This window comes from Chiloscyllium plagiosum, unplaced genomic scaffold, assembly GCF_037043375.1.
Source record: "Chiloscyllium plagiosum isolate Xiang-an unplaced genomic scaffold, Cpla_swu_hap1 HiC_scaffold_28, whole genome shotgun sequence".
NCBI lineage: Eukaryota > Metazoa > Chordata > Chondrichthyes > Orectolobiformes > Hemiscylliidae > Chiloscyllium > Chiloscyllium plagiosum.
In genome coordinates, this window is record NW_028270166.1 from 8,367,082 (window position 1) to 8,393,981 (window position 26,900).

At 47.2% G+C, this 26,900-nt stretch overlaps 1 protein-coding gene across 1 annotated transcript; it reads left to right on the top strand.

Annotated features, from left to right (window-relative positions):
* enc3 (ectodermal-neural cortex 3) lies at positions 1-26,146 on the top strand. Its single transcript, XM_043721420.2, has 3 exons — positions 1-230; positions 11,740-13,555; positions 21,943-26,146. Exon 2 carries the CDS (start codon positions 11,754-11,756, stop codon positions 13,521-13,523), a length of 1,770 nt encoding a protein of 589 aa, XP_043577355.1. The 5' UTR covers positions 1-230; positions 11,740-11,753; the 3' UTR covers positions 13,524-13,555; positions 21,943-26,146.
* The last annotated feature ends 754 nt before the right edge of the window (positions 26,147-26,900 follow it).

The window sequence follows — 26,900 nt, forward strand, 5'->3', positions numbered from 1 at the left end:
TGAGAGCTGGAGAGAGAGAGAGACAGACCGAGGAGGAGGCGAAGAAAAGGCATGAGTCTGATCAAAGAGGTGGCGAGTTTGTTATAGTTAAGTTTGAGGGGAAATCCCGTCCCCTTACCTCTCCCCAATAAATAGAAGCCCCGGCTATCATCTTTCCATTGTCTGGCTGCGGTGGTGATCTGTCCCAAAGAAGAAAGCAACTCAAGGCTGGTTTCTCCCGGGCCTGAGAGGTACGTCCATCAAGGCTGAGCTTTAGAGTGTTGCATTAGGCACTGACCCTCAAAAAGTTGCAATATTTCTTTGTGCTTTTTGTAGTCTTTTCGCTTCATCGAGTCACAGAAGGGTTTGCAGCCGAGCTCCATTGGTGTTTTCCTGACAAATAATTTCTTTTTTATTTGCAAATGTTCATTTCTTGAGCTGTGTAATAAAACCGTTTCTAGGGCAGTGTGAGTGTGTGCTACATTTAACCTCTGCAGCTCGTTCTCTGTGCTTTTATGCTTATTTTATTGCAGCAACAACTCCCGGGCTGTTTTACAGTGAATGAATGCATTAAATTATCAGGAATACCAGGGTGTGAATTTTTTAAAATTGGATGTTTTAGAGATTTTTATTCCATGATGATGTCCATTAGTTGTAGGTTGAATTTTGATTGAGTTTGACACATGAATACCTCCAAGTACTGTACTGTGCTGTGGTTACTGGCCTTTATCTTTCCTTGGCCCTGCCCTCTAGCCCTGGTTTTGGGTTAATCCACAAAGACTGTTAATGGGATTGTGAAAGCAAGGCTTTATAAACTGAGATGATATTCCCCCGAGTCTGCAGGGTTGAGAGGGTGATCTAATTGAGGTGTTATAAAAATGTTACAAGGGGTTTGACTGAGTCCATTCAGAGAAACTGATTTCTTTCCCCACTGACACTGGAATTGAGAACAAAAGTGACAATGATAATATTGATAAAAGTACAACCAGCCCTTTGAGGGTTAAATCCTCACACAAAGGGCGATAGAAATGTGGAATTCTGCAAAAGGTTGTCAATGCTGTTAGTTGAAATTCTTCGCAACTGACTGAGATCGGCCCTTGTTTAATTTAAAAACAGAGGGGAGGGGGTTCCTGTAGCACAGTGGTAGTGTCCCCATCTCTGATAGAAGACCTGGGTTCAGGTTCCACCCATTCCAGAGACATCCATAACATCCCCAAATGGATGGATTGAAAATATTAAGAACAAAGTGTTGAGGAAAATCAACAGGTCTGGCAGCAAATGTGGGGAAAAGGACAGAGTTGATGTCTGGAGCCCAGGACTGTCTGCCTCATGGAAACATTTATTAAAGTAATGATATGAGAGAGCGGTCGCTGCATTGCCCTTCTGAAGTTGCTGTTGTAGGAGACGGGGCAGTATGCACAGCAAGCTCCCACTAATGATAATGAGAAGCTGGTGTTTTGTCAGTGATGATGTTTGAGGGGTAAATGTAGGAGCTGCCTTTTAATGTCTCATCTGAAAGGTCATACTGCTGGGAGAGCAGCACCCTCACTGCACTCCGCCAAAAATGATATTAGCCTACAGTCATAGCCAAGAGTGGGCACATTGAGCCTGCGAATTGCTGCATGAGTCCAATCCACTTGAAGTGAACTCCAAGTCGGTCACATTTAAATTACATGGTGGAACAGCCATGGGGGGAGAGGGTGGGTTGGTTGGGGGGAATGGCCTCCTCTTGCCCACTGTTCCTGCCACGATTGGGGCAAGCCTCCCTTTACTGCCCCTGATCTTTTGTAGCTGTTTCACTGTGTGCAGTGCCTGGTTTACAAGTGGACACATGTGGATCTGGGTTCTGCTGGCAATGTTAAGCTGTGGTTTCTGTGGGAGCTGTTTCTCCTTCACTCTCTGTACTGCCATGGGTAGGCAGTGGCCTGAATGTATAGGGTATTTGTTCATATTGGAGAGAGAGAGAGAGCAGTGTGTGACCAAACATTTACTCTTTGTAATATAAAAGTACAATAGAATATGCTGGGTTGCATGTTGGATAAGATAGTATTGTTCCTATGTGCTGCTATCTATTATTCAGAAAAATTGTTACCGTGTGCGCCATCTGGTCAAAGTTAATGACTAGACAGTGCATGCTTTGATATAGTGCCAAGAGCCTTTTGCCATCACAAGAATTTCCGGACTAAGTTAGAGCCAGTGAAGTACCCTTTGAGGTGTAGTTACTCTCATAATATGGGAACCAGTTTCTGCATTGCAAGATCCCACAATTAGTAAAGCAACACATGATCTCTTTAACATCGGTTGTGGAAAAAGGCACGAGTTCAGGGTGATTTTGGATTTCAGTAATAGGGTGCAATGGGACTGGGAGAAGGGGAGACTTTGGCTTCAGTGGAATGTAAAAGCCAAAGTGGGTGCTACAGCCAAATGAATTACTCATGTCGGAGCAAATTACTGTAGATGCTGGAATCTGTACTGAATACACAAAATGCTGGGAATCACAGCGAGTCAGACAGCATCCGGGGAGAGAGAGCAAGTTAATGTTTTGAGTCAAGATGACTCTTCATCAGAATTACTAATGTCCATTTTCTCACCCAGAGTCAAAAATTACTCCCATTGCAGGGCACTGCCGGCTCTCCTGTGAAATCTTGCTCACGTTTCCTTTGTTTAAAATCTCAAAATCACAGAATGGTTGCAGCACAGAAGGAGACCCTTCGGTCCATTGCGCAGATGCTGGCTCTCTGAAACAGCAATCGCCACTCCCTTCCCCTGCCTGCAGCCCCATAAATGTTTCTCTGTGGATAATTATCCATTTCTCTCCATCGTCTCTTTCTCTCTCTCTCTCTTCTCTCTCTCTGTCTCTGTCTCTCTCGCAGTGCGTTCCAAATCCTAACCATCAGTTGTGTGAGGAGTGGGGGAGACCAAAGAGGTTCCTCATGTCTCCTTTGATTCTTCACTTAAATTGTTATCCTCTCATTTTCCACACTTCCGTCAATGGGAACAATTTTGATGTCGGGTTTGAGTATATTATGTTTTAAAATGCTCTGTTTCAGGCCAATCATTTCCTTTTTTATTTTCTTCTGAAGCCAATGATTCATTACCCACCTAACCTCAGCTGTTTGGCTATCCCTCATAGACAGTGACTATCACGATGGGCTGCTCAGGAAGTGGAGCAGTTGGAAAGAATTGACTAAGACTTTCTTGTTGCTTTGAGACAATGATGTCAGGTCCATAATGTTGTTTTTATATTTATCACATATCGCAATCTATCTCAAACCAGACACTGTGTTATTGTGAAGCCTGCATAGCCAGTTCACTCCCACCCCCGACACACCACACACACACTCCAGAATACTAAGCCAATGTCATTTCGTGACTCAGTCCACTATGTAACATCCCCTTGCCCCGTTCCAGGACTTGCTCCCCCTCACGCTGCTCTGGGACTCTCTCCCCCTCGCACCGCATTGGCACTCATTTCTCCTTGCGCCTTTAACACTTGCAACATTTGCTAAGTGTTTCCTTCTTGTTCTATTTCTCCTCTTTTTGACTATTATTTTTAAAAAACAAATTACATGATCTGGATGGTGACATACTGGCCAATAACCCAAAGGTTAGGAGTATATTCACTGGAGTTTAGAAGAATGAGGGGAGATCTGATAGAAACCGGTAAAATTCTAACAGGACCAGCCGGGGTCAGACACAGGGAAGATGTTCCTGATGGTCGGAGAATCCAGAACTAGGGATCACAATGTAGGGGATACTGGGTACAGAGATGAGCAGACATTTCTTCACCCAGAGAGTGTGGTGAGCCTGTGGAATTCTCTGCCATAGAAAGCAGTTGAGGTCAAAACATTTAATGTTTTCAAGGAGGAGTTAGATATAGTTCTTGGGGCTAAAGAAAACGGGAACAGGATACTGAGTTGGTTGAGCAGCCATGATCATAATGAATGACAGAGCAGGCTCGATGGGCTGAATGGCCTACTTCTGATCCTATATTCTATGTTTTTGAAGCTGAAACCAATGGTCCAAGAATTCAATGGCACCACTGAAGCAGGAGGGGGAGGTGGGTGGAAGCAGATGCATGATTTAAATTAAAATGAATCTGGAATGGTAATTGTGTAACTACATTTATAACCCATTTGGTTCACTAATGCCCTTAAGACAAGGAAATCATCTGCCCTTACCCAGTCTGGCCTATGTATAACTCCAGACTCATGACAATATGGTTGACTCTTAACTGTCCTCTGGAATGGTCTAGCAAGCTGCTCATTTGTCTAAGAAGGCAACTTGTCACCATCTCCACGGGAAGTTACCCTTGGGCAAGAAACAAACTGACCTGGTAATGCTGCCAATGAATAGGGAAGGATGCTGTGACACTTTACTATGCAGTGAGTGTTGATGCTCGCGTCACCTTCCAACGTGCGGCTCTGTCTCAGAAATTAAGCAAACACGTCTCCTGTGTGTGCATGTATGTCTGTGTGTGCTTGTGCGAGCACGTGTCTGTGTGTGCATGCGTGGATCTGTTTGTCTCTACATACACATGTCTGTGCATGTGTCTGTGTGTGTGTGTCTGGCTGTGTTATATGTCTTGTCTGCCTGTCTGTGTGTGTGTGCCTGTCTGTCTGGCTGTGTGTGTGTGTGTGCCCTTGTGTGTGTGCCCTTGTGTGTGTGTATCTCTGTGTGTGTGTCTGGCTGCCTGTCTGTGTGTGCGCATGTCTGTCTGTCTGTCTGTGCGTGTCTGTGTACGTGTACCTGTGTGTGTTAGTGTGCGCACCTGTCTGTCTGACTGTGTGTGCATGTGTGTTTGTCTGTGCATGTGCCTGTCTGTGTGTGTGCACGTGCGTGTGCACCTGTCTGTCTGGGTGTGTGTGCGCTTGCCCGTCTGTGTGTGTGTGTGTGTCCATGTCTGTCTGTCTGTGTGTCTCGGTGTCTGTGTCTATGCGTGTCTGTGTCTGTGTCTGTGTGTGTATGCCTGTTTGTGTGTGTGTCTGTGTGTGCTTGCCTGTTTGTGTGTGTGTGTTTGCCTGTTTGTGAGTGTGTACATGCCTGTGTGTGTGTGTGTACATGCCTGTGTGTGTGTGTCTGTCTGTGTGTGCGTGCATGCCTGTTGTGTGTGTGTCTGTGTGTGTGTGCATGCCTGTTTGTGTCTGTGTGTGTGTGTTTGTCTCTGCGTGTGTGTGTGTGTGTCTGTGCCTGTCTGTCTGTGTGTGTGTCTGTGTGTGTGTGTCTGTGTGTGTGTGTGTGTGTGTGTGTGTGTTCTGTAACAGGCTGCTGCCTGGTGATTCTTCCCCTGGTGTTTGATTCATCGCCCAGGGCTCTCTGTTCCTCTGAAATCCCCCTGTCCATCTGGGACAAGAATCTCTCTGTTGTGTAATTATATATAATTTCAGATGAATGCAGGAAATGGGTCTGAACCACTCACTGTTTCCTCACTCCCATTGACTTCAATCCTGCACACATGAAAAGGCATCTTTTAAATCTTCAAAGGGATTATTCCTGCCCCCAGAAGGTCCTAGATAAAGGGATTCAGCCACTTTAAAGATGAGAATTCCTTGCATGTTTCTCTCCTCCACAGTCCAATGCAGCAGTCATCTCCCAGTTTTCCCCCTCCCCCTCTTTGTGTCTTCCTGCTCACTCTGTGCACGTTGGGGAAGATCAGCCCCTCTCTTAGTCTCACTGCAGACTGGCACACTCTGCCTCAGAATGTTGAAAGCTTAGCTCAGTGGGAAACGCTCTCTCTCCTCTCTTGCTCTTTCTTGCTCTCTCTCGCTCTCTCTTGCTCTCTCTCTTGCTCTCTCTCTTGCTCTCTCTCTTGCTCTCTCTCTCGCTCTCTCTCGCTCTCTCTTGCTCTCTCTCGCTCTCTCTCGCTCTCTCTTGCTCTCTCTCGCTCTCTCTCGCTCTCGCTCTCTCTCGCTCTCGCTCTCGCTCTCTCTCGCTCTCTCTCGCTCTCTCTCGCTCTCTCTCGCTCTCTCTCGCTCTCTCTCGCTCTCTCTCGCTCTCTCTCGCTCTCTCTCTCTCTCTCTCTCTCTCTCTCGCTCTCTCTCTCTCTCGCTCGCTCTCTCTCTCTCGCGCTCTCTCTCTCTCTCGCTCTCTCTCTCTCGCGCTCTCTCTCTCTCTCGCTCTCTCTCTCTCGCTCTCTCTCTCCCCTGTTCCCCCGAGTCCCCAAGGCTTCAAGCTCCACTGCAGGGCATGTGTTGGAGCCCTACGAACGAGTACTTGCATTGTCTTTATAATAGGAGCACCCCTGGGAAAAATCTTGCGATGGTTTATCAGGCAGCACTGACATTGGGTTACAGATGGAGACATTGGGAGAGGTGATTAAAATGCTGGGTTGGAAGTGACACACTGGCTTCGCGGTTACCACTGCTGCCTCGCAGCGCCAGGGACCCGTGTCTGCGTGGGTTTCCTCCGGGTGCTCTGGTTTCCTCCCACCGTCCAAAGATGTGCAGGTTTGGGTGGATTGGCCATGGGAAATGTCGGGGTGTGGGTCTGTCTGGGATGCTGCTTAGATGGTTGGTGTGGACTTGATGGGCTGAATGGCCTGTGTCCACACTGTGGGGGTTCTGAGAAGGTAGGCTTTATGGTGTGTCCAAGTGGAGATGTTTTGTTAGGAGGTCCCAGGAAGGCGAACAGAGGAGTGAGTTTTGTTGAAGGTTGTGGGTGTACATGAGGCCAGGATTGATCTGCCTGGCTGGTTCTTGAAGGAAGGAGGACCACTGGCTGCAGAGTACGTCCTGTCGCAAGAACCCACCCACAGAGTCTTTTTATTTAAAACATGAGGAGGGCTGTTGTGCCAGAGCTACCGGAAGGTTCTGCCTGACCAGGAAGCGCTGCTGATGTTGGAGTATTGGAAAGACGTGTTGATGGTGAACATCTGGGAATCATCTCCTGGACACCCCCTCTGTGGCTGTATGGTCCCAGAGGGTACTTGACACCAGAGCTTCTAATTCAGCAACCCACTGCCCCGTGAGCACCAGTCGAGGCTAGGATCGAAGGAGAATGGGTAATTGGGTAATTGGGAATTGGGCTGAAGGAGGTTAGAGAGAGGGCAACCACATGAGGTGCTTTGATTTGAATGTGATGTTAAACCATGAGGCACTGTGACAAAATGGTCCTGACAGCCCATGGGAACTCCTGGTTTTGGTCGCATTGTGACCCAGAGAGTGAGTGTCTGTGTGTTCCACTGAACCCATTGACATTGTATAACCTGGAGAGTGAGTATAGGTACTGTTGCCCTGATCCTATGAGATGTTTTGCTGTTTTAAAGGCACTGTGTCAATTCAGGGGGTGGATTAGCTCAGTTGGCTAGTTTGTGATGCAGGATGATGCTGCCAAAGTGGGTTCAGTTCCTGCAATGGCTGAGGTTCCTAAGAAGGACTCCCCCCTCAATGTCACTTCTCGCCTGGGGAGTGGTAACCCTCAAGTTAAACCACCACCAGTCATCACTCCTTTGAGAAAGGGCCACCATCACATTTCTTATATCAGCACAGGTTTCTGTTGTTTGAAAAAAAGTAGAGGGGTTCTTCCAGGACACGGCCAACAGTCCCTCAAAGAGTGCTGCCTCAAAACGCATCGACCAGCCATCTATGTGGGATCTTGCTCTGCTCAAATTCCCTGGCATATCCTCCAACCTAACAGTGCCCATGTCAAATGGAACTTTTTCAGTTTTCTGGTATGGGTGCCAGATTTGCTTGAACGATCCAAGTTTGGTTGGACTGTGAGCAATGGGCAAGACCAGCACAGCAAGATCCCATATTAATGGATGGCAGATGTGGGCGGTGCCCTTCGAGGGAATGTTGCCCATGACTCCTCTGTGTTGATGTAGTGCCACTGTTTAACACAGTGAAAAATCCCGGAGGACTAGGATGTAGGCATGCGTCACAACCCCAGTTTGGAGAGCGAACTCCTGTCGGATCTCCGGATCTCTGGTGAGATCCAGCCAAATGGAGTTTCCTTGTGGGATGTCTGCTGTGAGAAAGGCCCCTCCCCCACCCGCAATGTCCAAGGACAGAGGTCAACCGCTGGACATCTTGAGCTCCTGCTTCCTGTACCTGGGAAGGTGTAGAAGATGAGAGGTTGAGCCCATTTTGTCTGGATGTTTAGCCAATTACTACTTGGTTGGAATAAGCTGTAGTTGATGATTTTAAAGAGGGAAATCTATTCTTTTCTGTTGGAGTTGGAATGCGGGCTTGTGTTTTCCCTGCTGATAACTAGCTGTGAGGTGTTATTACAGAGCTCTGAAATCAGCACTGTCTGCCTCACAACAGTGCTTAGCCTCACAGCACACATCCCTGGAATGTTAAGTGTACAGTTTTTGTGGAACATAACTGCACCATCAGCAATGTAACCTTTAATCAGCGAGCTTGTTCTAGTGGCTGTGTAGTGAGTCCATCTTGTGGTTACCATTCTCCCATTCCTCAAAGAGCTATCATCTTACTGTGGCCTCAGTGAGATCTTTCCATCCTCCTCACATCACCGCAGTGAGACCTGGTCGGAGTTCTGTAGGTTCAATAACGCTGCAGTTTTCACATTCTTGCCCCTCCCTGGTTCAGTAGTGTCCTACAAAAATTCTGCTCTCTAACTCTGCCCTGTATTTTTCCTCATAATTGATGGAGATCCTCTCTGCTGTCTCAACCCTGATCCTTCGTGTGTGTGTGTGTATGATTTGTTCTCCTCTGTACCCTCTAGCCACATTTTTTGCCACTTTATTCTGAAGGAATTGTTATGGTCTGTAAGGTGGCCATTCAGCCCATCATATCTCCACCTGTTCTGAGCATTTAGGACTCTGTACCATTGTCCCTGCTTTTTCCCCATATCCTTGCACATTTGATGATGGTTTAAATAGAAGCGATGATCTCTTGGAATGCCTCGAATGATCCTGGCTCCACCACGCTCCTGGACAGCACATTCCCAACCTCAACTGCTGCAAACGATTTCTTTTCCCACTGCATTCTCTTCTTTTCCAAATTGCTTTAAAGTCTGTGTTGTCTCACTCTTGATTGTTTTGTTTTCAATGGAAGCACTTTCTGCAAATCAACTAAGTATTTTTATTCCATAGATAGGGGGAGTTGAAAGCTAGGGGACATACTTTTAAGGTGAGAGGGAGATAGTTTTAAAAAGGACAATGGGGGCACCGTTTTTACACAGAGAGTGGTTTATGTGTGGAATGCACTGCCCAAGGAAGTGATGGATGTCAATGCAGTTACAACATTTAAAAGACATTTGGATAAGTTAATGAATTAGGAAGGATTTAAAAGGATATGGGCCAAGTGCAGGCTGGTGGAACTAGTTTAGTTGGGTACATGGTGGATATGGACTGGTTGGACCAAAGGGTCTGTTTCTGTGCTGGATTGACTCAATGACTCTGTCTCAACCCCTCATGATTTAGGGCACAACGTCTAAATCTCCATTCAACCTTCTGCATGGAGAACAGCCCCAGCTTCTCCAATCTTCTCATGTACTGAAATTGTCTCATCCCTGGAGCCGTTGTAATGATGCACTCTATCTAAATCAGAATTGGACACAGTACTCTCTCTGAAATGATAATGCCATTAGCCTGGTAATCCACAGGGTCAGGCTGATGTACCGACAGTGAGACCTCGAATCTCACCCTGGCAGCTGATGGAATTGAAGTTAATTTAATAATTCTGAGGATTGAAAACAAGCCTCAGTATTAGTGACTGTGAAGCGATCCGAGAGTGTTCAAACCCACCTGGTTCACCCATGTCCTTTTCGGGAAGAAAATCTGCCATCCTTACCTGGTCTGCCCTGTATGAGGCTCCAGACCCACAGCAATGTGGTTGACTCTTAACTGCCCTCAGAAATGGCTTAGCAAGCCACTCAGATCGAGGGTAATTAGGAATGGGCAATGAATGTTAGCCTTGTCAGTGATACTCATACCCCATAGGAGAAAGTGAGGACTGCAGATGCTGGAGATCAGAGTCGAGTGAGTGGTCCTGGAAAAGCACAGCAGGTCAGGCAGCATCCGAGGAGCAGGAAGAGCCGACATTTTGGGCATTAGCCCTTCATCGGGATTCCTGACGAAGGGCTTATGCCCAAAATGTCGACTCTTCCTGCTCCTCGGATGCTGCCTGACCTGCTGTGCTTTTCCAGCGCCACATACTCATACTCTATAAAAGGGAGAGAGAAACTATTGGCTGCATTTAAATCTAACCCCTGTCATCAGGCCAAGTAAACAATTAACAAACTGATCTGTACAGCTCTATCTTCAGCTTCATAAATTATTTATGCTTGAGGCTTTTTTTTGAGATCTAATATCAGATCTAATATCTCACAAATGACAAGTGTGTGCATATGATCTGCCAACTTTTCTGCAGAGTCTGTGCTTGGGTTTAGCCACACTCTACAGCAGACAGCTCACTTGCTGAAAATTGTCATAGAGTCATACAGCACGGAAACAGACCCTTCGGTCCAACCAGTCCATGCTGACCATAATCCCAAACTAAACTAGTCTCACCTGCTTACGCTTGGTTCATATCCCTCCAAATATTTCTTATTCGTAAACTTATCCAAATGTCTTTTAAACATTGTAACTGCGCCCACATACATCACTTCCTCTGGAAGTTCATTCTACACACAAATTACTGTCTGGAACAAAAGAAATTGCCCCTCATGTCTTTTTAAAATCTTTCTCCTTTAACCTTAAAAGTCTTGAAATCCCCCATCCTAGGGAAAAGACAGCTGCCTTTCATTTTATCTATAGCCTTGCTGATTTTATAAACCTCTATAAGGTCACCCCACAACCTCCTATGCATAAATGAGAAAAATCCCAGGCTATCCAGCCTCTCATTATAACTCAAACCCTCCCATTCTCGCAACATCCTGGTAAATCTCTCCGAACCCTCTCCAGCTGAATAATATTCTTGCTATAAGAAAGTATTCTGAAGCTGCTTCTTACCTCCTGGCAAGAAAGCCTTGAAGGTATTTGACTTCCTCATTGATGTTGAAGTGGGACACTCATTTGTTAACTTGTACTTTGTGACACATCGGCATCTCTAGTTAGACCAACATTTATTACCCATCCTTAACTGCCCTTGAAGATGGGGGAATGAGTGGTCTAGGTAAACCCAGAGAGCTGCTAGAGAAGGAGTTCCAGGAATTTGACCCAGTGACAGTGAAGGAACACTGATATACTTCCAAGTCAGGACAGTGAGTGGCTTGGAGGGGAGCTTGCAGGGGGTGGTGTTCCCATGTATCTGCTGCCTTATCCTTCTAGATGGAAGTACTCATGGATTTGGAAGGTGCTATCTAAGAATCTTTGGTGAATTTCTGCAATGCATCTTGTAAATAGTCAACACTGTTGCTAATAAGTGTTGGTGGGGGGTACCTGTGAATGTGCTGGCAATCAAGTGGGGGCTGCTTTCTACTGGACAGTGTCGAGTTTGCTGAGTGTTGTTGGAGCTGCACCCATCCAGGCAAGTGAGGAGTATTGCACCACACCCCTGACTTGTTCCTTGTAGGTGATGGAGAGGCTTTGAGGAGTCAGGAAGTGAGTTGCATGCCACAGTATTCCTAGCATTTGACCTGCTGTTGTAGCCACAGTAATTATACAGCTGGAACCAGTTCCGTTTCAGGTCTGTAGGATGTAGATGGTGGTGGGGGGGGGGGTGGGGGATATTCAGTGAAGGTGATACTGTTTCCAGTGGCAATGATTGATCCCGTTCCTTTTCTGAACAGAGACTGGAATGTGAGTTGTTTTCCCCTGTGTTTGATTTGCCTCTGCGTGATTTTATGTCTCCACAGCACTTTTCCGAACGATGTCTGTCACTGTTCACGAGAACCGGAAATCGCGTTCCAGCTCGGGCTCCATGAACATCCAGCTCTTCCACAAGGCGTCGCACGCGGACAGCCTCCTGACTCACCTCAACCTCCTGCGGAAGCGTCATCTTTTCACCGACGTCACCCTGCGGGCGGGCAACCGCTCCTTCCCGTGCCACCGCGTGGTGCTGGCCTCCTGCAGCCGGTACTTTGAGGCCATGTTCGCCGGTGGCCTGAAGGAGAGCCACGACAGTGAGGTCAACTTCCACGACTCGCTGCACCCAGAGGTGCTGGAGCTGCTGCTGGACTACGCCTACTCGTCCCGGGTGCTGATCAACGAGGAGAACGCCGAGTCCCTGCTGGAAGCCAGCGACATGCTGCAGTTCCACGACATCCGCGAGGCCTCGGCTGAGTTCCTGGAGAAGAACCTGCACCCCATGAACTGCTTGGGCATGATGCTGCTCTCGGACGCCCACCAGTGCGGGCAGCTCTACGAGCTCTCCTGGCAGGCCTGCCTGGCCTACTTTGCCATGCTCTACAGGACAGAGGACTTCCTGAGGCTGCCCAAGGACAAGCTGGTGGAGCTTATCCTGAGCGAGGAGCTGGAGGTGGAGGACGAGAGCCTGGTCTACGAAGCGGTGATGGGCTGGGTGAAGCACGATCTGAGGCGGCGGAGGGACGATCTGCCGGAGCTCTTGCGCTGCGTGCGCTTGGCGTTGCTGCCGGAGTCCTACCTGTACCAGAGTGTGCTGGGTGAGGAGCTGGTGGCCGGTCACCAGACCGGCAAGGGGGTGGTGGAGGAGGCCATCTGCTGCAAGACCCGGATCCTGCAGAACGACGGGGTGGTGACCCTCCTGTGCGCCAGGCCCCGCAAGGTCAACCACGACGTGCTGCTGCTGGGCGGCCAGACCTTCGTGTGCGACAAGGTCTACGCCATTGACCAGAAAGCCAAGACCGTCATCCCCAAGACAGACATCCCCAGCCCCCGCAAGGAGTGCAGCGCCTGTGCTATCGGCTGCAAGGTCTACGTCACCGGTGGCCGCGGTTCCGAAAATGGCGTCTCCAAAGATGTCTGGGTATACGACACCCTCCACGACGAGTGGACCAAGGCCGCTCCCATGCTGCTAGCCCGTTACGGACATGGCTCTGCGGAGCTAGACCAGTGCCTGTACGCGGTGGGCGGGCACACGGCCGTCAGCGTCTCATTCCCGGCCTCGCCCTCTGTCTCCCTCAAGCAGGTCGAGCACTACGACCCCCAAGCCAACAAGTGGACCCTGGTGGCCCCCCTCCGTGAGGGGGTCAGCAACGCCGCAGTAGTAGGCGCCAGGCTCAAGCTCTTCGTCTTTGGGGGCACCAGCGTCAACCGCGAGAAGTTGCCCAAGGTGCAGTGCTTCCATCCAGGGGAGAACCGGTGGACGGTGCCCACACACTGCCCGCAGCCCTGGCGATACACCTCGGCGTCTGTCGTGGGCGACCATATCATCGTCATTGGCGGCGACACAGAATTCTCGGCCAGCTCTGCGTACCGTTTCAACAGCGAGACCTACCAATGGTCGAAGTTTGGCGACATGACAGCGCGGAGAGTCAGCTGCCACTCGGTGGCATCCGGTAATCGGCTCTACGTAGTTGGTGGGTACTTTGGTGCCCAGATGTGCAAGACCCTGGACTGTTACGATTCATCGACGGGCACATGGAGCAACATCACCACCATCCCCTACTCACTCATCCCAACCACCTTCGTCAGCACGTGGAAATACCTCTCTGTGTAGCTCAACCATTGCCCTGGGCTCTGCGATCTGAGGTGAGCTTCCTTTTCCCACACACGGACACACACACACACACGGGCACACACGTGCACACGGGTCAAACACACACGGACACAGATAGACAGAAACCCACGGACAGACACACACGGATACATGGAGACCCACGGACACACGGGCACGGATACACACAGGCACGGACACACACGGACAGACACACACGGAAACACGCACATGGGCACACATGCACACGGACACTGATAGACACGGATACACACACAGACAGACAGACACAGACGGACACACACACACAGACACACACACACTGAGACACAGACACAGACAGACACACAGACACACGCACACACACACACACACATATACCCCACCCCAGGAAAAGGTTCCTTTTTGCTGGTAACAGAAGCAGAAATTGCAGGAGAATATCAGCAGGTCTGGCAGCATTCAAGGAGAGAAAGCAGAGGCATCGAGAATTGTTCAGACAAAGGGTCACTGGATATGAAACATTAACTCACGTCCTCTCTCCACAGATGCTGCCAGACCTGCTGAGTTTCTCCAGTGATTCCTGTTTTTGGTTCAGATTTCCAGCGGCTTCAGTTCTTTTGGTTCCTTCCTTCTGTATTTGTCATGTTGAAGTAATTAAGGGATGTAGTTTCTCAGTTTCCTTTCCTTTCAGAAGCAAACGCTTTGTCTTCGTTCAAAGTCTGGTTTATCTTCCATCACCCCTTCACCGTTCCCGTGCCCCACCAAGAGCTATTATGTTAAGGCCGGTAAAATGACACAATGGCTGACTTTGTTATGACTGCACTGTGATGGACAGCCTCAGTTGGAGAGAAGGATCTCACTTGGTCAAAGTTTGCATTGGATTTCCCAACCCTCTGCCACCAAAAGGTGCTGCTGGTGTCACACTGCCCAGGAACTCCCTTTCAAAACAGTGGGTGAGTGAAAGCAAGAGATCATCACAGCTGAGGTGCAGGATAGTCCATTCGGCCCTTCAAGCCTGGTCCACCATTGAATATGATCATGGCTGATCATCTAACTTAGTTCCTGCTTTCTCCCCATACCCTTTGATTTCTTTAGCCCTAAGAACTATATTTAACTCCTACTTGAAAATGTTCAATGTTTTAGCCTCAACTACTTTCTGTGGTAGAGAATCCCCCCGGCTCCCCACTCTCTGGGGGAAGACATTTCTCCTCATCTCAGTCCTGTATATCCTACCCCATATCCTCAGACTGTAATCCTTGGTTCTGGACTCCCTGGTCATCAGGAACCTTCTTCCTGCATTTACCCTGTTGAGTCTTGCTATTAATTTGAATCATAGAATTTCTACAGTGTGGAAACAGACCCTTTGGCCCAGCAAGTCCACACCGACCCTCTGAAGAGTAACCCACCCAGACCCATTTCACTATTACTCTACATTTACCTCTGACTAATGCACCTAACCTACAAATCCCTGAACACAACGGGTAATTTAGAATGGCCAATCCACCCTAACCTGCACATCTTTGTGATTGGGGGAGGAAACCCACAGACACTGGGAAGAACGTGCAAAACTCCACACAGACAGTCGCCCTAGGCTGGGATCGAACCTGGGTCCCTGGCATTATGAGGCAGCAATGCTAACCACTGTGCCACTGAGTCCCGTAAGAAATGTATAGGTTTCTGTGAGATCCCTCTCGTCTTTGTAAACTCCCAGTGAATATAGTCCTGACAGGGGAGGTGGTAGGTGCAGAGATGATGTCTACGTTTGAGAGGCATTCAGACGAATGAACAGTCAGGGAATAGAGGGATATGGACCTTGTTCAGGCTGATGGGATTGGCTTGGAATGGTCACAGATGTGGTGGGCCGAAAGGCCTGTTCCTGTGCTGTACTGTTCGATGTTCTAACTGATCCAGTCTCTCTTCATACACAATCGCTGCTGTCCCGGAAATCGGTCTGATCAGGTCGATCTTGAGCTCGTTAGCTTTTTGTTTTGGGCAGGAGTCACTGGATAATTTCTAAAGGTAGAAATTCTATGTGCTTTTGGTTTAATTTCTCTCAATCACACAGAGGGGAGGATCGCTGATATTTTTGTGCTCATGGCAATGGTCTTTAAGACCTGTTTTTAATGAGGTTTATTTTTGGGACTTGGACAATATTTATCATCCATTTGCAGGCTGTCTTTGAGATTGAATTTCCAGCAGACCCAGACTGAAGGCAATAATGGTTTCCCTTCCCGGAAACAATGAATGAATCCATTGTATCTATTTAAGCAACAATCGAGCAGCTTTCACAGTCATTATTCAGCCCTTACCATGGAGCTTGAACCTGTGATCTCCGATCGATTGGCCATTGAGCACTCCCAGGCGGAGGTGGGTACTGCAGATGCTGAAGATTAGAGTGGTGCTGGAAAAGCACAGCAGGTCAGGCCGCATCCGAGGAGCAGGAAAATTGATGAAGGGCTTCTGCCTGAAACATCGATTTTCCTGCTCCTCAGATACTGCCTGGCCTGCTGTGCTTTTCCAGCACCACACTAATCATTGAACACTCCCAGGTCAGCCTGCCACATTGGGTTACACTCCAAAGAGGTGACTTTCTCTCGTGTGTGGTTGGGTGGTGATTTGACCTGGAGACCATCAGATCCTCACTCTTAGACACCGAGGACACATTCAGTGGATTCTCTCGAATTCCTGGTCACGTCCCAGCTATGGGTGGTCCCTCAGATTCCGGATTCAATGCAAGTTTACAGTGTGACTATCCATGAATCATATTTTTATATCCTCCTGGGCCAAGAGAGATTGGAACTGTTAAAACACCACCAGACATTGGGATTTCCAAGTGTCTCTACTGTGACTTAAAGCTCTTTTGACCAACTGAAGTTAATGTTTGAAACCTTTTAACCAGATTGTCCCGTCATTTACTCTTTTACCAACCCTACCGTAGTTCCATATTCATAACACATTCACATCCAACTGCAACGTCTTCCAATGTGTATCATCCAAAAAAGACTGACTCCCTCTCAAACTCTCTCTCTCTCTCTCACCCTCAGTCTCTGTCTACACAGTAAATGTTGGGGAGGGACAGATCTAAAATGGAAAGCCATTCTCTGTGTGGGGGAGATCAAGAGGTGAAAGCTGATTTCTGAAATTTCCAGTGAGCTTTGACTGATGTAACAATCCTTGTTCCTGCCTGAGATCGTCCATATCTGACCAGCCCACAGAGGGATCTCATTCACTCGAACATATTTCCTGTGTATGAATGGTTCTGAAAGTGGAAGTTAATCATTATAATACTGTCCAAATTTTAAAATGCAATTTTCCTTTGAGGGTGGCACAAGTTGCAGAGTAAGAAGTGAGTGGTTGGTGAGATTATAAACCAGGGATAAATTCTCTCCCCTGAAATGGGCCCAGGCCAGTTGGAGGCCTCATTAGTTTTGGTGGGGCTACTGATGGAACACTCCTGGATAATCCGATGGGCCAAATGACAACCTTCCATGTTGCAATGACTCTGATTCCAGGCGGGCTCATACTAAAGTTAGTTCAATATGGTGAACAATCCCCACCCTGTGTCTGCAGCAACCTGGGCTGCTTTTGTAATGTCAGCAGTATTACTCCTCCCTATTCCCCGTCCTGCAGAAACAGTTCTCTGCTTGTGGGCTGCTGACTGATAAGTGGCTGGAGCGGGGTCTGAATTGGGCCTTTAATCTGGAGTCGCCCAATGAGCGTCTTTATCTGACCCTATGCAGCAATGGGGGCAAAAATGTGCAAGACATGGGGTCCTGATGCTGTATTCCTGATGAAGGGCTTTTGCCCGAAACATCGATTTTTCCTGCTCCTCAGATGCTGCCTGACCTGCTGTGCTTTTCCAGCACCACTCTGATCTAAACTCTGGTTTCCAGCATCTGCAGTCATCACTTTTGCCTAAGACATGGGGTCCTGCTAGACACTCTCCCTTTCTGTCATGACAAGGCCCTGAAATCTATTGGAATTTTCCTTCTTTCGCAGCTTGGTAATAAGACTTGGGTTTGTTGCCCATTCCTAATTCCCTTGAACTTTTGAGGGCAGTTAAAAGTGAGCCTTATTCCTGTGAGTCTGCAGTCACATGTTTGACAAATTTCCTTCCCTAAAGAGTGTGGGTGAAGCAGATTAGATTAGATTACAGTGTGGAAACAGGCCCTTAGGCCCAACAAGTCCACACCGACCCGCCGAAGCGCAACCCACCCAGACCCATTCCCCTCCATTTACCTCTTCACCCAACACTATGGGCAATTTAGCATGGCCAATTCACCTAACCTGCACATTTTTGGACTGTGGGAGGAAACCGGAGCACCCGGAGGAAACCCACGCAGACACGGGGAGAATGTGCAAACTCCATACAGAGTCACCTAAGGCAGGAATTGAACCCGGATCTCTGGCGCTGTGAGGCAGCAGGGCTAACCACTGTGCCACCGTGCCGCAGGTGGAAGGACTTATGTTTTAGGGCAGTCAGTGACAATTGCAAGACTGGCTTTGAAGTCGCACGTATTTGTTAATTGGATTGTAAATTCTACCAGCTGCTGTGGTGGGATTTGAACTCTCGCCATCATTAGCCTGGACCTTTGGATTATTGGTCTACTGGCAGTAACACGATGCCACCCCTCCCCTCCATGCCCACATCTCCCTTTATAGAGGTTTACAGTGAGACGAGGCCATGGAGGCAGGAAATAGATAAAGCTGGAATCCAACATTCTTGGATTGTGATTAGGCTGCACATAGTGTCAAAACATTTATTAGCTGCACTATGTGTCACTGGAATGTAAAAATGAGTATTATTTTGGTCAGTGCAGAATGTTGCTGTGGCAACCTGAAGCCTGTGGCCTAGTTACTCAATTTAGACAGGGCCCAGTCGAGACACAGGGTTAAGTCTCATTGAAAACTGAACTCTGGGAGATCCGGTGTGTCAATGCCACTAGAATTCTGTTGTCAGCACATCGTTAGAGGTCAAAGATCAGAAAGAACGGTGTCCAATTACAAGCATAACCAGCTGTTAATAGCAACCAGCAGTGAGCTCCCGCAACAAGGGGGTGGGACAGAGAGAGAAAAGAGAAGATTCTGGAAATACTTGGCAAACGTGTGTGGAGAGAAAAACGAGGTTAATTACTGCAGTTGACATTCTTTCATCAGAAAATGGGACAAAAGTTAGAGACTGAACAGGATTTTAAGGAAGGAACAGAGGATGGAACTGGAGGAAGAGTAAAATTGAGAGGGTCCATGGTCAAATAGGAAACAGGAGAGATTAAATGACAAAAAAGGGATGATGGTGCAAAGGGGTAAAGTGGGTTGCAAATAAATAAGTGAAAGTGGAAAGGGTAGATTTGGACGAGTTGTAAATGGCAGCAGCAGTAAGACCTTCACCTAAAACAAAGAACTTAGCAGGACTTATACACTTAATGGTAAAGTCCTAGGGAGTGTTGCTGAACAAAGAGACCTTGGAGTGCAGGTTCATAGCTCCTTGAAAGGGGAGTCGCAGGTAGATAGGATAGTGAAGAAGGCGTTTGATATGCTTTCCTTTATTGGTCAGAGTATTGAGTACAGGAGTTGGGAGGTCATGTTGCGGCTGTACAGGACATTGGTTAGGCCACTGTTGGAATATTGTGTGCAATTCTGGTCTCCTTCCTATCAGAAAGGTGTTGTGAAACTTGAAAGGGTTCAGAAAAGATTTACAAGGATGTTGCCAGGTTTGGAAGATTTGAGCTATAGGGAGAGGCTGAACAGGCTGGGGTTGTTTTCCCTGGAACATTGGAGGCTGAGGGGTGACCTTATAGATGTTTACAAAATTATGAGGGGCATGGATAGGATAAATAGGCAAAGTCTTTTCCCTGGGGTGGGGGAGTCCAGAACTAGAGAGCATAGGTTTAGGGTGAGAGGGGAAAGATATAAAAGGGATCTAAGGGACAACTTTTTCACCCAGAGGGTGGTACGTGTATGGAATGAGCTGCCAGAGGATGTGGTGGAGGCTGGTACAATTACAACATTTAAGAGGCATTTGGATGGGTATATGAATAGGAAGGGTTTGGAGGGATATGGGCTGGGTGCTGGCAGGTGGGACTAGATTGGGTTGAGATATCTGGTCGGCAGGGACGGGTTGGACCGAAGGGCCTGTTTCCATGCTGTACATCTCTATGACTCTAATTGCTGGAAGATCTGAAACAAAAGCAGAACTTCATGGAGAAAGTCAGCACGTCTGGGGAGAGAGAAAGCGGAGTTAATGTTTCGAGTCCAGTGACCCTCCTTCAAAACCTGCTTTCTCTCCACAGATGCTGCCAAACCTGCTGAGTTTATCCAGCAATTTCCATTTTTCTAGCAACAGAGCCACGACCAAAGTCTGCAAGTGTTGAGCTTGGGGTTAAAGTTTGGAAGGGAAATGGTGTTATTTTGTGTTGTGTCAATTTGCCTGATGACCCCAGCGTTTGGGATGCTTATTACGAGGTGCTATGTAATGCGAGTTGTTGTTGTAGCGGTGACATTGCACATGAGTGTGTTTTCGGCAATCGATGACGGCCAAAACCAGCGAGGTACTTATCAAACGTGTTTCCGTGGCCATGGGTCCCTCACTGTGGTTCTGTCACTGCCTGGGTCACAAACTGATTGTAATCCATCCACAGTTTCAGTTTAAGTAAGCAAAGTACCAACTAGTCTGCAAGTTAGTGAAATATTGGTGACTAACCAGCTCCCTCACTTATGTCCACTTTCCTTTTAAACTGGGGTGGGGGCGGAGGCAACCCACTATCCCACCCCCACCCAGTCAGGCTCCCACACCATTAGGGGTCAGAGATCACCACAAGCAGTGTCTGATTACAAGCAGAAATGGCTGCTAATAGCAACTAGCAGTGAGGTCCCAGAAACCCACTGGGATTAACATCATAATTACCCTTTTTGAAGATGTTTCACATGTAAGACAGCAGGGATTCATGAGGGAGGCCCATAATTACCTCTAGAGATCTTGGAATGGGCAACAAATTGGTGAACTTGTCATCGACACTCCTCACAATACATTTCTTCTTCATGAATCAGCCACGCAAGGTCTGCATTGATCCTGCTCTGGGAAGAGATTGTTCCACCTGAATCCGATCCTAGCTCTCTTTTTCTCTCTCGCTGTCTCTCTCTTTCTTTCTCTCTCGCTCTCTATCTTTCTCTCTCTCGCACTTTCCTTTTCTCTCTCTCTTTCTCTCGCTCTCACTTTCTCTCTCGCTCTCTTTTTCTCTCTTGCTTTCTTGCTGTCTTTCTCTCTTTCTCGTTGTTTCTTACTCGCTTTCCCATGCTCTTTCACTCTGTCTTACACTTGCGCTCTCTCTCTCTCACTTTCACTCTTTCACTCTCTTGTGCTCTCTATCGCTCTCTCGTGCTCTTCCCAACTTGACCATTTTAATCGAATGTTCACATTTATTCCCATTTTGCTGTGTAGCTCAATTTGCATTGCCTGTCCTCCTGGCAGTGAGGGTGTGCTGCACTGTTAGAGGTGTCAGATGTTTGTGTGATTGTAAAGTCACCATAATGTAATCAGACCAAGGGGCTGCTCCCTCATTACAGAGAGATGGGTTGTTAAGTAGACATATGGTGTCTTAGCTTTAATTGGTAGAGGGATTGAGTTTCAGAACCACGAGGTCATGCTACAGCTGTACAAAACTATGGTGCAGCTGTACTTGGAGAATTGTGTACAGTTCTAGTCACTGCATTATAGGAAGGATGTGGAAACTTTGGAAAGGGTTCAGAGGAGATTTACCAGGATGTTGCCTGGTATGGAGGGAAGGTCTTATGAGGAAAGGCTGAGGGACTTGAGGCTGTTTTCATTCGAGAGAAGGAGGTTGAGACGTGACTTAGTTGAGACATATAAGATAATCAGAGGGTTAGATGGGGTGGACAATGAGAGCCTTTTTCCTCAGATGGTGATGGCTAGCATGAGGGGACATAGCTTTAAATTGAGGGGTGATAGATATAGGACAGATGTCAGAGGTAGTTTCTTTACTCACAGAGTAGGAGGGGCGTGGAACGCACTGCCTGCAACAGCAGTAGACTTGCCACATTAAGGGCATTTAAATGGTCATTGGATAGACATATGGATATGTAGGTTAGATGGGCATCAGATTGGATCCGTGGATCGGTGCAACATCAAGGGCCAATGGGCCTGTACTGCGCTGTAATGTTCAATGACTGTTGGTGGTTTAACCTGAGGGTCACCCTGCCTCAGGCGAGGGGAGAGATTTGACAAGGAGAGTCCTTCATGATAACCTCAGGTGACATGGGAATTGAACCCACACTGTTAGCATCATTCAGCATCACAACCAAGCTCCTAAGGTATTGGAAAGGGGTTGCTATATGATCTTGTGCTGTGCTGAGAGTCCTGTCTGTTGAGATAAATGTTACCATTTCTCATTATTGTTTGACCCAGGGTCGATGGATTACCTGCTGCTGTTAAAAGACGAAGAACATTGAAGAACGAGGGATTGCACAGCCAGGTTCACCTGATGTTGTCCCGACACTGGAGGGTATTGGGCTAGAGAGGACTGCGCTGAGCCCTCTGGCTGACCGTCGATGTATGAGGTCAGCACCTTTGCCAAAATTTGGCAAACCACACCATGTGTATTTTGGTGTTCCTGCCGTTTATGACATACAGACCTCTCGGGGGATTGGGACTTCATCTCTTTCAGACTTCACATCTGCCTGACGTTTGTCTTGGTTGTGATTTTAAGACACCATATTTGCCTGTTCAGCATAGACTGTCGCTATGGTGACTGGCTGAGGAAGCACATTTCAGCTGGTAATGGTAGGTTCTGATAGCAGGCCCCTTCCCCACCAAGGAGGACCAGGACAGGGGATGCATGGAGACACCCTCACCTCCTGCTCACCAGCCATTGCAGCCCAGAAATGTATCAACCACCGCTTCACAGTTACTGGGGTCGCCATTCCGGAACTTTCTATCTGGCTGCATTGAGAGTGTGTGTCCATTACACAGGCTGCGACGTATCATCATTCGTTTGGAATCGGACAATAAACGTGAGCCCTGTCAATGATGCCCATTTCCTGAGGACTGGAACTAATTCCTTCTTAGCTGGTGACCATTTCCAACTTCCTTCTCTCCTACAATCGACAGACTTTGAATACCTAAACTTGGCACTATCTGATTGGGCACAGTTACTGGCTTCACTCTGACACACTCGACCCTATGCCGCTTGGTCCAGTCACCATTCTGTGCAGCGTGCAGCTGAACTGGTCGGGATTTCCCCTTTGTTTGCTGTGATTCTGTTGACCTAGATTGGGGGAAGCAAACCCCTCTAGCTATATAGTTTTGCACCTTGTGTTTTCCAACTTCGTGATTTTGTCATTTGATGACTTGTTTTCTGTATTTATTTTTATGATGGGTGGTTTCTGAGTCTTCACAGGGCACCCGGTTACTTTTCTTTTACAGTGTTGTCTTGATATCTTGGTGTGAACTGACTGGTTTTCCTCAGCTGACAAAACTGTTGTTGGGAAAACAAAAGGCCTGTGGTTCTGAATTAATTAGTTGTAATTGTTGAGCACTGTGGCCTAATCTCGTGGAAAAAATGCCAGCAACAGAAACTTTCTGTGGGACTTCGGTAATTTGCCAGAGCAAGCCTTTCCCTGGATCCAGAGTGAGAGGGATTTCCATTGTAGTTGAAAAGTTCCAGAATTCACCCTTTAACTCTCCCAGTGATTTAGCAGATAAATGCACAGCCTCTAGATCCAAGGGAGTCACCTGGACGATAAAAGTGCTGTACTCTCTACCTGGGCCTGTTCTGGTGTAGGCCTTACCATCAGCTTTTATTGCCTTTTGGGATGGGCAGTGGAATAAAATGACCTGCTTTTAAAGGGAATGCCTGTTGATGACACGGGCAGGGCAGCGTGGACCTGCATGGGTTGTGATGACCACCATGTGGAATAGCTCTCCACACTCCGGTTTTGAAAGGTCTCCGGAACTGAACTAAATGGGGTGAAAAGGACCAACTGGCTGACAAATTAGAGTCGCCATAGTCCCACTCTGTCACTCGAGAGAGAGAGAGAGAGAGAGAGAGAGAGGGCTGGTGATGGTTTAACCTTAGGGTCACCAGACCTCTGGTGAGGTTGAAGGGGAGTGACCGTCGTCATAACAGCAACCACTGTGGGAGTTGAGCTCCTGGTAACGGCATTGCTCTGGATTGTAAACCAGCCTTCCAGCCACTGAGCTAACCAATCCCCTACCATTGTAGCAGCAAAATAGTTGTTATGGTCAAATGTATTGATTTGACGAGATTCATTGGCTGTTTTCCTGTCATTTGTGTTTCACTGGGGTTTAGGATCACCGAGCTAACTAGTTTTCACATTTTAATTGAAGCCTCCAGTTGCACCCGGACAAATTGTTGTTAATGGCACAAACCACTTCATTGAATGATTCAAGACGGACTGCACCTGAAACGTTAACTTCCTTGATCTTGAGTGTTTCCCACATTTTGCATTTTTGTCATTCTGTCTGTTTCCCGGCCGTGATTATTTTTGACCACCTGATGGCCAGTGGTACCCTCACTGTGCCAGCAAGTCCAAGCCCCTGGCTAATAACGAGCTCCTGGCTAATACCTGGCAGATGTGGTTTCAGGTACCGCTGGTGGGATTTAAATTAAATCGATTTTTTAAAAATCTGGAACTGAAAGCTTCTCTCCACAGTGGTGGCTGTGAGCTGTCACAATTTGTCCTTTCTGAAAAAACCCATCTTGCTTTCACTCGTATCCTTTTAGGAACTGAAATCAGTCACCCTTACCTGGTCTGGTCTGGTCTACATGTGACTCCAGTCTCATGACAGTGAGGTTCACTCTTAATTGCCCCCTGACATGGTTCCAGCGAGTCACTCAGATCGAAGGTCATTCGGGATGAGCAACAAATGCTGGACTGGCCAGTGGTACCCACGTTCTATGAAACTATTGGTTGCATTTAAATCTGCCCCCTTGGGTGATTTGGAACAAATAAATGATTAGCAAACTGATCTGTACAGCTCTCCCTCGAGCTTCAATTAATTATTTATGCTTGAGGCGTTTTTTTTCTTTTGAGAGGATCTAATTGATTCAAATCAGAGGATTTTAATGAGTAATGCTCAAGAAATCATAAGCATATGATTTTGTTCCAACAATGTTTATAATTAGTCTGTGCTTGTGTCAAGCAAGACTCGGCAGCAGAACGTTCTCTCGCTGGAAATTGGCCTTGAAATGTTCTGCAACTTCTTATTCCCCAGCCTTTTTGACACCTACCTCTTTGACTAAGCTTTAGGTGGCTCAGTGTCAAATTGCGTCTAGCACTCCGTTCCTGTGACACACTTGGAGGTCTTTTACTGTGGCAAAAGGTGCTACATAAATGCAAGTTTACTTCCCATTGGGAAAGGGGTTTTGTAATCGCCCCACCTGTTTTCTCCGCCTCACCGACTGACTCCAGTCTGTGTCACAGGTTCTGCTGTAGGCCCAGGGTGCACTCTGCTTTTGACCCTCCTAACTTTGCAGGTCCAGCAAGAACATAGAGGTTAAGCCCTGGCAGAAGTGAAGTGACTCACTTACCTCACAGGTATGGGCATAGCCAGAACTGTAGTGTCAGGGGCAACCCTGGATGTGCATTAAAATAAATGTTAAACAACCACTGACCTCCTCTCATTGGCAAGGCGTTTTGCATATTTTTGCCTTTCACAAACTCGCGGCTTGTTAGTGACTCCCTCATCACATTCTGCCACTTATTACTGCTTGGAGTATGAGAATATCCGGGGGTGCGATCATGTGGTTAACATCATAGAATCCCTACAGATAGAGGCCATTTGGCCCATCGAATCGGCACTTACCCTCCAAAGACCCAGCCCACCGCCCCACCCCCCCTATCCCTGTAATCCACGTTTATCTTGGCTAATCCACTTAACCTGCACATCTTTGGACTGTGGGAGGAAACCAGAGCATCCAAAGGAAATAGTCTGAATGAATTACTTTTTGCGTCTTTTTCTCTCTGAAAGAAGACCCCCTCCTACCCACCTCGATCCCCACAAATACTGATGATGGAAACTGTCGACAGTTTCAGAACGAAATCGAGTGGGATTCTTGATGGTTACAGGGATGCAGCAGGGTAATCAGACTGTCTGACTAGTTCTGTCGAGAGCTGGCATGGACTGGGGCCAAATGGCCACCTCTTGTATTGTTAAACCTCTAAGCCACTGCGGTCATTGCAAACAAGATAACATTGTTACAACTCTTTGAGCAGGAAGAGTTCTTTTCTTAAATTCTAATCTATCTGTTTTAAGACTCTCCATGTGTCTTGTGAGAATGTTTTTGAACTTTTGGATGAAGGAAGCAGTTGAAAATGTTTTTACTGTAAAATATTTTTCCAACTCTATTCTGGGTATACTGTTTTATTTTTACTGCAAGTGCAGGAAGTTGAATGAGGATTTATTTCTTGTTCCATTTGACCTGGACAGTTGGAGACTTTATTTTCTGTCTGTGACTATTTCTGTGTTCCGTAACTTGTGGATGTGTTTTTAATTTATGATGTCCTGTCACCTAGATTCAGTTGAAGAGTTGATTTCTGACAGCCTGGTGCTGTGTTTCAGATTTCAATAAATAGTCACCAAAACTCCAGGCTGTTTGTGTGGTTTTTATTTATGCAATCACCCTCATTTTGTTTTGAATCTGCCAGAATAAAACACAATTTTAGATTTTGAATATTACTGGAAGGCAGACCAATTGCTGAGACACTTATTTTTTTTTTTGCCAAGATACAGATTTGAATATAAAATGCTTAAGTCCAGCACCTCCTCCCATAGACCTGTGCTTCCCAAACGTTTTCCATTGTAACCCTGTTTTGAGGTTTAAATTGTTACAACTCCCTCAGAATGTGGGAAGATATATGAATCCGGGGATTGTCTTCTTAATATTCATGGCATGTGGGTGTCACTGCCTAGGCCATCATTTATTGCCCAGAGGGCAGCTAAGGGTCAACCACATTGCTATGGGTCTGGAGTCACATGTAGGCCAGACCAGGTAAGGATGGCAGAGTACCTTCCCTAAAGGGCATTAGTGAACCAGATGGGTTTTTCCCGACAGTTGACAATGGATTCATGGTCATCATTAGTCTCTAATTCCAGATATTTATTGAATTCAAACCCTACCATCAGCATAGAAGGGTTCAAACCTGGGTCCCCAGAACATTGCCTGGGTTTCCAGGTTAACACTCCAGCAATGAGGAAGCTCTGGCCCTTTAGAATCTTACCCCATTGGGTCAAGTGCCAATAATTCTCTCCTTTGTCTCACGGGTAGGTGCTGTTATCAGGGAATGGGACTAACTTTGAGTTAAACACTTGTTACCTCCTTTGAAATGAAAAATTGATCAGGA